Source organism: Bison bison, unplaced genomic scaffold (assembly GCF_000754665.1).
Source record: "Bison bison bison isolate TAMUID 2011002044 unplaced genomic scaffold, Bison_UMD1.0 scf7180017864300, whole genome shotgun sequence".
In the NCBI taxonomy this organism is placed as follows: domain Eukaryota; kingdom Metazoa; phylum Chordata; class Mammalia; order Artiodactyla; family Bovidae; genus Bison; species Bison bison.
In genome coordinates, this window is record NW_011494872.1 from 1,267,533 (window position 1) to 1,277,266 (window position 9,734).

The 9,734-nt window shown below is 49.0% G+C and overlaps 2 protein-coding genes across 2 annotated transcripts in view; one reads left to right on the forward strand and one right to left on the reverse strand.

The window, feature by feature from the left end:
* Window positions 1-551, forward strand: part of KHDC1L (KH homology domain containing 1-like) — a 1,129-nt gene extending 578 nt beyond the window's left edge. Inside the window, exon 3 of the mRNA XM_010851278.1 lies at window positions 58-551. Within this exon, the coding sequence (XP_010849580.1) occupies window positions 58-551 (494 nt within the window). The remainder of the gene's footprint in view (window positions 1-57) is intronic.
* Window positions 552-5,978: 5,427 nt separating this feature from the next.
* Window positions 5,979-9,734, reverse strand: part of KCNQ5 (potassium voltage-gated channel, KQT-like subfamily, member 5) — a 248,204-nt gene continuing 244,448 nt past the window's right edge. Inside the window, exon 16 of the mRNA XM_010851279.1 lies at window positions 5,979-9,725. Within this exon, the coding sequence (XP_010849581.1) occupies window positions 9,271-9,725 (455 nt within the window). The 3' untranslated portion in view covers window positions 5,979-9,270. The remainder of the gene's footprint in view (window positions 9,726-9,734) is intronic.

Consider the following 9,734-nt stretch of genomic DNA (forward strand, 5'->3'; position numbering starts at 1 on the left):
GCGTTGCTGGCTGTCCGGGTGTCCCCTTTCCCTCTGCCGCCCCCCTCCCACCCCAAGCTCTGGGGAAGGGGGTGCCGTCGGGGAGGGGTGGAAAAGCCCAGGAGATGCGGACAGGGAGGGGCGGAGGCCCCGGGCCGGTGACACCCTCAAGGTCCCCTCGGGGCCCTGGCCAGCCGGGAGAGTCCGGTCTCGCCCCGCGCTCTCCCTGCAGGCCTCGAGCTGCTGCAGCTGGTCCGGGGAGCCAGCCGCTGACCACCCGCGACCTGGCCGCAGCTCATGCCATCCTGCTGGACCCGGGGGCCTGTTCCCGTCCCACCGGGGAGGGGGCTCCATCTCCCTTAGGCCCTCCCAGGCCTGCTGTTACTGAACGTTTGGTTGCAGACCCCTTCAGAGTTCATTCTGTCCATCAAACGGTCTTGATCTCTGCTGGGCAGTCGAGAGGCGAGGAGGCATCTGAAGAAAGACCCGACAGGCAGGACCCGAGGTGGCGTCCGTGGTGCATCTTGGGCCCTCTCGGCACATTTTGGAGACACATGGAGGCTCGGGTGTGAGAGAGAGGTGCAGTCCGCCAGCAAAGATCCAGTGAAACGAGTGGCCCCACGTGCCAGGCCTCTGGAGTGCGCTCCCTGTGGGTGAACGGGTTTGGCGCAGGAGGGCCTCTGGGTGTCTGTCCAGAAGGCAGGGGTCTCCGGGCGTGCGGCCCAGGGGAGGAAAAGGGAGCAGGAGAGGAAACTGCTCCCCGGGTTGGTCTGGGGGGTGGGGGGGAAGGATGAAAACAGGGCCTTCTAAAGAAGGTCCTTTTCTGGAAGGACCCTGTCAGGTAGACACAGGAGGGGAGAGACGTGGCAGTGAAGACAGGCAGAAGGTGGTCCACCCCAGTAGCCTGGGAGGTGGGCGATCAGGCGCTGTTCCCGATGCCTAGCCGTTGGTGGTGAGGCTGAAGGGCTGTTTCTCGGAGCAAAAGAGCCCGAAGTCCCTCAAGGCATGAATAAGTTGCCTAGCAGGGTTTCCTAAGTTTCTGTTCTAGAACTTTCCAAGATGCCAAATCCACATTTGTATCTTGACCACCCATCTGGACTGTGACAGAACTCCAAAGAGTGAGTTTTGAGTGGTTTATGCCAATGATGGCAGATATGTGACTGCTGCCAGGTTCAGGAATGAGAAAGGGGGTGGGGGTGGGTGTGGGCTGCCTTAGTCTAACCAGCCGTCAGCCAAGGGCTTATATATCCCAATGGGTGCCCTCCCCCTTAGATGTGATCCGGGTGCTGTGTGCTGCCACCTTGTGGACAATGAGAAGAACCACCGGTACTTTCCTCTTGACCAGGAGTCAGCAGGCTGGATGGGAACCTTAATGATGTCACAGAGCAAATTGTACTCTGCGTGGAACTACCCACCTCTGACCTTCAGTTATGGTGGATAATGGGATGTCCTCGGGTTTTCTCGAACCTGCAGCCAAATCCATCCTGACAGGTTGCCTGTGGTCGGGTGGTGAGGGTTAAATTAGGTTACACCTCTGAAGCATTTGTTGGTACAACACTGGGCAGTCACTAACCATGAGTTGCTAGGTTTTTAAACATTTTTTTTAATTTAGTGTTTTCTTAATTTACAATGTTATGTTAGTTTGCAAGTGTGCAGCAATGTGACTCCATTTATATAATATATGATGTATATATATATATAGACTGTTTTTCACAGTAGGTTATTATAGCATATTGAACAGAGTTCCCTATGCTACACAGTATGTCGTTTTTTAATTTTGTTTACAGTTGTGTGTACATGAGTTGCTATTTAAAGTCTGGAATCCCAAGACTGGAGGCCAGTTCTGGCTATGCGCTTGGCATTGGTAGGATATAAAGATAAGCGGGAATCAGGAATGTGATTTTTATGCAGTTCAGGGGCTGGGGAAGGGAGATGAAACCCTTTTTTCTCCTTGGAACTCACAGGGACGTGTGAGCAGTCGGGCCTCCTGGTGAAAGGGCCAAGCCTAGGTCTGGGTACCACCTATAGGATCTGAGCCCACGTGCTGGGGAAGGCGGGAGGGACAGAGGGGAAGGATGCTGAGGCCTGGGGGAGGGGACAAGAGAGGGGCTGCTGCTCCCGGTTCTGCAGAAACATGGTTACTCACTACTTGGCATTCATTAATTTCTTCTTGATTCTCCTTTGGAAAAGCCCAGAGACCTTTGTGAGAAGTGACAGACCAAATCTGTGACACAGGGTGAGTGAAGCATGAGGGTCACACCCTTCTTGAGAGAAAGGCCTCTGAGATAGGGGTTGGAAGCGCCTGAAAGCAAAGAGACCAGGACATTCTCATCCATTCAGGGTTCTCGAGCACCTTGGCCTGCGGGGCCTGTGGGAGGACCTTGAGGAATATTTTGAGATGCCCTTCCCCCCTCAAGAAGTTTGTCTGGGGCGTTGCAGGTGACTCTGGGCCCAAGTGAGGCATTTGGAACTAATGTTCAGGGCAGGCGATCCATGGTTGGGAGGGGTCCCTGCGTTAAGAGTGGAGGTCACGGATGGGACCACCTGGGGAGGGAGTGGGGGGCAGAGAAGGGAGAGGCTGGTGATGGGATCTGGGAACCCTGACCATGGAGCAAAGAGAACAAGGAGCTTGGGCCAGTGACTTGGGCTGATTGACCCACTGGATCAGAGACAAACTTGGGAGCAGTTTTAAGAGGAAGGAAGAGTGTTTGCATAGCTGATCGCCCCAGAAAAGCCAAGAGGGAAGTGCTTCTAAGAAGTCATGCTAAAAAAAAAAAATGAATCCTAGATAGTTTTCCCTTCAAGTCAAGCGTCTTGTTGTTTAAATAAACTTCTTGTTTAAAATGAAAAAAAAAAAAGAAGTCATACTGACCAGGGCAGAGCTGGCTGTCTGAGGGCTGGGCAGACGTGGTTTGACTGTCCTGCTGGCTGGGGGACAGATGCTGGGGAAATGGAATTACCTTCTACAATTTATCGATTGTTGGTTCTAAAGGGAAGGTGAGATGTGGAGATAAAGAGGAAGGTGAGGTCTTGACTTTGCTGGTCTCGGGAAAGGCTCCTTTCTGTTTACAGGGGAAAAAACAGAGAGGGAGATGCCACAGATGTAAGGAAAGAGGGGGTTGGGATCCAGAGCAAGAGAGCTAGTCTTCACTGGACACGAGTTTCCATCTGAAAAGGCAGAGGCCTCCCCACCCCAAGTCCTGAAAAGTGGGGTGGTGCTGGATCGTGGCCCAAGGGCTTTGGTGAGGACTTTCCGGTGCTCAAGAGCGTCTGTTGACCTGGGCTGCATTTGGTGTGAGGTTGTCACCACTCACTTAGGAGCTGCACCAGGGGAAGGTGTGAACACCTAGTTTTGGGGGTCATGGAGTGGGCAGGGGTTGGTAGGGCAGGAAGGCAGTCACACTCAGGAAGGCAAAGGAGAGGAAAGAAGAAGCAAGTGATGGACAGAGATGAACATCACTAAAAAAGGAAAAAGCTAGTAGGTGAGAAGTGGAGGAAGTAGGTGACCGTGCATGGCAACCTTGGACCCCGAGACTTACCTACCCCAGAGCACACTGGACTTGAACTAGGCGACAAAACCGTGATAGGAATGAAGTGAGTGGTGGAGGCTGGCAAAGATATATGTCACACCAGCGTGCCTTTGAGTTATCTATTTATTTATTTGACTTCCAGAGCAGTGCATGCACCTATAATTTGCTTTGAAATGTAGTGAAAACGTCAGTAACTTGGAGTTAGGTAAACCAGAGGGTGAAGTATTATTTTAATTAATTAAAAATTAAAAAAAAATTAAAGAAGCAGTTGAAGTGGTTGAAACCAGAATGATGAAAGTAACCACTTCAAGGTCTGGGAACCTACTTGTGATGAGGGCAGAGTAATTGTATGTATATTTTGCTTTTAAGCTGGGGTGAGATATGCTTTAAAATAGGTGAGAAAGTGTGTGGAAACTGTTTACATTTTTGAGTTGGTCAAGCAAGCACATTCCGTGTTTACTTGTTAGTTTCACTAGTAAGTGTCACCTCCCAAAAGTGACAGAATAGGCAGGGACCTGCCTGAGCCCCTTGGAGCTGTGGCGGAGGGGAGGCCCCTCAGGTGACACCCCTTCCCTCACCTCCCTCCATTTAAAGCATCTTTCTTAGGGCCTCCTTGCTTTGTGATCCAGAGTTCCAACATTCTGAAAAGTGAAAGCGTCAGTCGCTGAGTTGTGTCTGACTGTCTGCGACCCCATGCCAGGCTCCCCTGTCCATGAAATTCTCTAGACAAGAATACTGGAGTGGGTTGCCATTTCCTCCTCCAGGGATCTTTCCCACCCAGGTATCGAACCTGAACCTAGGTCTCTCGCATTGCAGGCTGATTCTTTACCATTTGAGCCACCAAGGAAGCCCCCAACATTCTGAGCCTCCTTTCAAATCAAATAATTCCACTGGAATTCATCATGGACACAGTGCAAAACTGCCAGTGAAACAAGAGGTTTTTTTTGTTTGTTTGTTTGTTTTTTTTAGGGCAGAAGGGTAAGATCCCTTTTGGGAGTGCCCCTCCCACCCCCATCTTCTCAGCTTCCCTGGTGGCTCAGATAGTAAAGACTCTGCCTGCAATGCAGGAGACCCAGGTTCGATCCCTGGGTCAGGAAGATCCCTGGAGAAGGGAATGGCTACCTACTCACTCCAGTATTCTCACCTGGAGAATTCCATGGACAAAGAAGCCTGCCGGGCTACAGTCTGTGGGTTTTCAAAGAGTTGGACACGACTGAGTGACTAACACTTTTCCACTCCCTCACTGGGGAGCACTGGATAGGTGTTAATGGCCATTCTGAGCAGCTGGGGCTCCAGCATTTGGGCGCGTGCTGGTTCCCACTTCTTATCACTTGTTTAGCTAACCCTTTTATTATAGTTAACACAGGGCTCACATATGCTGGCATTTGCTTTGATGTATCAAATAAAAATGTATAAAAATATACAAAAATAAATATTTAGTATGATATCAAATTAGTTTTTCTTATGATACCCTCAACAACATTTGCAAACCTTTCCCATCCCAGAGTATCAATGATTTCTTCATCAACATTGCAAAAAGATAATTTTTTTTTTCTTTTTGACCATGCAGCTCATGGGATCTGGTTCCCTGACCAGAGATTGAAACTGTACCCCCTGCATTGGAAGCATGAATTCTGCAAAAAGATAATTTTTTTTTTCTTTTTGACCATGCAGCTCATGGGATCTGGTTCCCTGACCAGAGATTGAAACTGTACCCCCTGCATTGGAAGCATGAATTCTGCAAAAAGATAATTTTTTTTTTCTTTTTGACCATGCAGCTCATGGGATCTGGTTCCCTGACCAGAGATTGAAACTGTACCCCCTGCATTGGAAGCATGAATTCTGCAAAAAGATAATTTTTTTTTTCTTTTTGACCATGCAGCTCATGGGATCTGGTTCCCTGACCAGAGATTGAAACTGTACCCCCTGCATTGGAAGCATGAATTCTGCAAAAAGATAATTTTTTTTTTCTTTTTGACCATGCAGCTCATGGGATCTGGTTCCCTGACCAGAGATTGAAACTGTACCCCCTGCATTGGAAGCATGAATTCTGCAAAAAGATAATTTTTTTTTTCTTTTTGACCATGCAGCTCATGGGATCTGGTTCCCTGACCAGAGATTGAAACTGTACCCCCTGCATTGGAAGCATGAATTCTGCAAAAAGATAATTTTTTTTTTCTTTTTGACCATGCAGCTCATGGGATCTGGTTCCCTGACCAGAGATTGAAACTGTACCCCCTGCATTGGAAGCATGAATTCTGCAAAAAGATAATTTTTTTTTTCTTTTTGACCATGCAGCTCATGGGATCTGGTTCCCTGACCAGAGATTGAAACTGTACCCCCTGCATTGGAAGCATGAATTCTGCAAAAAGATAATTTTTAATTTCAACTCCAAATCTGCTTGATCTACTGGGACCCAATCAGTTCAGAACCAACCAGTTGCTACCAGATGAAAGTAGTCACACTAACTGTTTATAGACATCTTTTTAATGTTTTACTTTAAAACAAATAATCCCGGTAAAAGAGAGCAAAGGAAATTACATTTGAATGGTAGCTTGAAATGGATACGATATTCCTGATTTATTTGTGTTCAGGAAACAGACAACTGCATTGTCATACGTGACTTCCAGAACTGCTCACTTAAATGTACATAATTAAATTAAGTTTCTCTTACAAAAACACAACCATGTCATTTTAAGGCAAAAAATATCAGCTTCTGGGGAGATAAGTTAACATTTATTGTATTTTCTCAATCTGGATGAAGTGACCTATTCATTTAGTTGCTCAGTTTCATCATTCCTTATAGTTTTGCTTTGCACACAGGCATGAGAACGAGTCACCTTGTGCCTGATTCCCTCCTCTCTGTGAGACTTGTTTTCTGGCAAATTAAGAATTTTCAGAATCACTGAGTCAAGGGGAGGTGAGAAAGGCACCTTAGAACAAGAGAGAAAAGACTGAAAAACTCAATCGAGTGTCTTTTACTTTAAACAAAACTTGCTATCTATAGATGTTAATTTAGTTGAACAAAATGCAAACATTTAGATCAGACGGAGCAAAATTTTTTTAGTGAACCTCGTAGAAGGGATGTTTGCCATAAAGCGCTAGCTTGCTCAACCCTATGTACCGGAGGCGGCAGACGGTCGAGGCCTGAGAAAGCCAGAGGCCGATCAGCACTCAGCTAATTGTGCTTCGAGACACTGGGGCTGACGGAAGGGGCTTTGCTAAGTGTAAGGGAGAGACCCCTCTCAGCTCCGCTGACAGGAACACAGCAGACACAGCCCTATAGCTTCACACAATACAACAGGCTTTCGACATCCAAGAAGTTTTGTGCTGGAGTAAGACAGACACAAAATGGTCATGGTGTGGGCGTGTGAAAGCTTCTCCCAGCATGGTTTACCATGTTGGGCTGTGATGAACCCTCGGTGATGGGTTTGGGTTTGTTTCTCAATCTTGCATCTTCAGTGATGCCAGATGGACTGGGCTGTGTCTGAGGCCTAACGGGGCCTAAGGTGGGGTCCTCAGTACATTCAGAGTTCCTGCTGCCAGTGGGCTTTGACCCGGACAGAGCGTGTCTGAGACTCAGTGCTACCTGAAAGTTCCTTCCTCTTCTTCAAGTGATACCTGGAGATGGCCTGCTGGCATGGTGGGGTGGTGTGCGTGTGTGTGTGTGTCTGTGTTCTTGTGTACAACCTCCTTGGGAAGATGGATCACAAATTTGGAGACATGGGTAGATGAAATGCTGCATTTAATAATTGACTAAAATTTTATGTTTTGAAATAAAAACAGTGGCTTAAAGAGTTTGAGAACATCTTTCAAACCGGAGTGTAAAATGGATGTGCTCTTTTCTAAGCGTCTCTGGCAGCCAAGTGGACCCTGAAGGATGCATGCCAGGGGTGTGTGCGAGGATCTAGGTGGGATGAGAGGAGGAATCCTTCCAAATTTCAGTGCTTATCAAAAAAGGACAAGGGTTGAGATGTATATTAGAGGTGGAGTGGAGAAGTTGCTTACTTGGGGGAGGGAGGCTGGTGAAGGGAGGCGGGGAGCCCACAGCCTGTGGACGAGAAAGGGGATCTGGGGTGGAGAAAGCAGGTTGGGGAAGAGAGTTTGGGAGGGACTCGGCAGGTGTCAGGGCCTTGTCCTGCCTTTGGGCAGCTGTTGACAGCCCTGATCCATCCCCTGGCTGCTGGAAAAGTTATCCTGGAGGCAGCAATATCAGCCAAGGAGAAAACTCTTTTTAAGTCTTCCTGTGGCTGGAGTTTAATCCACCTGCTCTCTAACTTCCCCTGGCCCTGAAATTCTGATGGTCTGGGGTTGCCATTCTGGCTGCTAACAAGTGGTCACCTTGGCTTGCTTTCTGGTAGAGATATTTCTTAATTTGTTTCCCTTGGTCTTTTTGGCCATCATGCTGTGTTTTGATTTGCAGACCCTGCCAGGGTTACCTGGCTTCTGATTATATGAGCTTGTACCAGGAAACTGAGTCAATCATTTTTCAGAGTAGGGGCGGGCAACATTCTTGGGGAGAATAGAAAATGTCCACGACAGTATAAAAAGTAAAGGAGGTTTAGTTTTAGCCTTTCATATGCAAAATGTATGACATAATAGCAAAACACATTCAGGGCATATTAAAAAATAAATACCTTGCAAAACTCTCTGCTCATATATAAGAATAAGGGGTGTTTAGGTAGTTGAGTTCCCTAACAGTATTTGTTTTTTAAAAAAATCAAGTTCTTTTCTTTTGGTTTGTTTCCCTCCCTCTCATCACCCTGGAGGGGAAGGTCGTTTTCTTGAGCATCACTGATTTCCCGGTGTTAGGATTCTTTCTGAGCCATTTCCATCTCTGTCTCATGTCTCCTCCCCGAGAGCCTGCCTGGCTTTCAGCCTCGTGGGAAGAGCCCCTCACAGGCCATCTGTAGGCAGCTTACAGGCCTGGGCAGGGCCACTGCACAGGGGTGAGCCCACCCCCGTGTGCCATCCACTCTTTGGGACTCAGTTGCTTGCGTAGCAGCTGATAGAGCCGTCAGGGAATTTGTTTCCATGAAGTCGAAGGTGTCAAAGAGTCAGCCTATTTGCCCCACTGGCCCTGAATTTCATTATTTGCACGTTTTCTAACTGAAGAACATTCTCGTCATAAAAAAACAAAACAAACAAACATGAAAATGATGTGCAAAATTGCTGGCCACAGCGTTAAGTCACCAAAAGCACACAAATTGACATTCAAATTACATTAATGATAAAATGGCTGGGTAGGACAGGTTGGCATCTACATCTTGAACAGGCAGCCATGTCTGATACCCCGATTCTGTGTTACGGGTAACTTGTTAGCAGCTGTTGATGACGGTCACTGTGTCACGTGTACATTATGGCCAAATTTTGAAAATGAATTCTGCGTTTTATCACCAGCAGAAATGCCTGACATTTGAAGGCATCAACAGCCATCATTTCAAAACACAGAGTTCAGTCTTCTAATGGACCTGACCTTGACGTTTCACACCCACCCCCGCAGCAGGAGCAGGGTCGGTGTCTCGGGATTCTTAACTCAAGGTACCTTACTGAGTGAGGGGCAATGTCGTACCCTGAAGTTCAGCATCCCCTAAACATGCATTTTCATGCAATTGAAAGATAACGGGCTTAGGAACTGCCTTTCATGTTCTTCCTGATTTTTGTGGGTTCAACCTTTGAGAAGGGCTTTCCAGAGAGTTCATGCAGCGATGTGTATGGCTAAGGGGCGGCCGGGCCCCGGGGTGGGGGGCAATCGGAGGCCTCATTTCAGCCTCACGTGTGGCCGGCCCAGGGCGTCAGCGCCCCCCGCCGCCGGACACGAGCTCTGAGATGATCGCGACCGTCCAGTCCTGAGAGAGTCCGGCGCCGGGGCGGGCTCCCGGGCCGGCGGCACCGCGTCCAAGGCGTCCGTCCCGGTGTCCTCTGGACCCGCCGCCTCTTCATCACTGATAAACAGCTTGGATTCCCGCCACTTGGGGTAAAATTCTTGGCTGCCCCTGGAGCCGCTGGACTCGCTCCCCGACAGCTGCACGTCCAGGTCCTCGGTGGACCGGGCCAGGTTCTGCGCCGACACCGAGCGGCCCGGGTCCTGGGGCACCGCGGGCCGGACCGACAGCAGGGCCGCCCCGCCCAGGTCCAGGCTCTGGCGCAGGGCGCGCTCCCTGGCCGGGAGGCGGTCCTTGGCGGGCGCCAGGCGGGCGCTGAGCTCGGGGAGAGCTTCCGGGG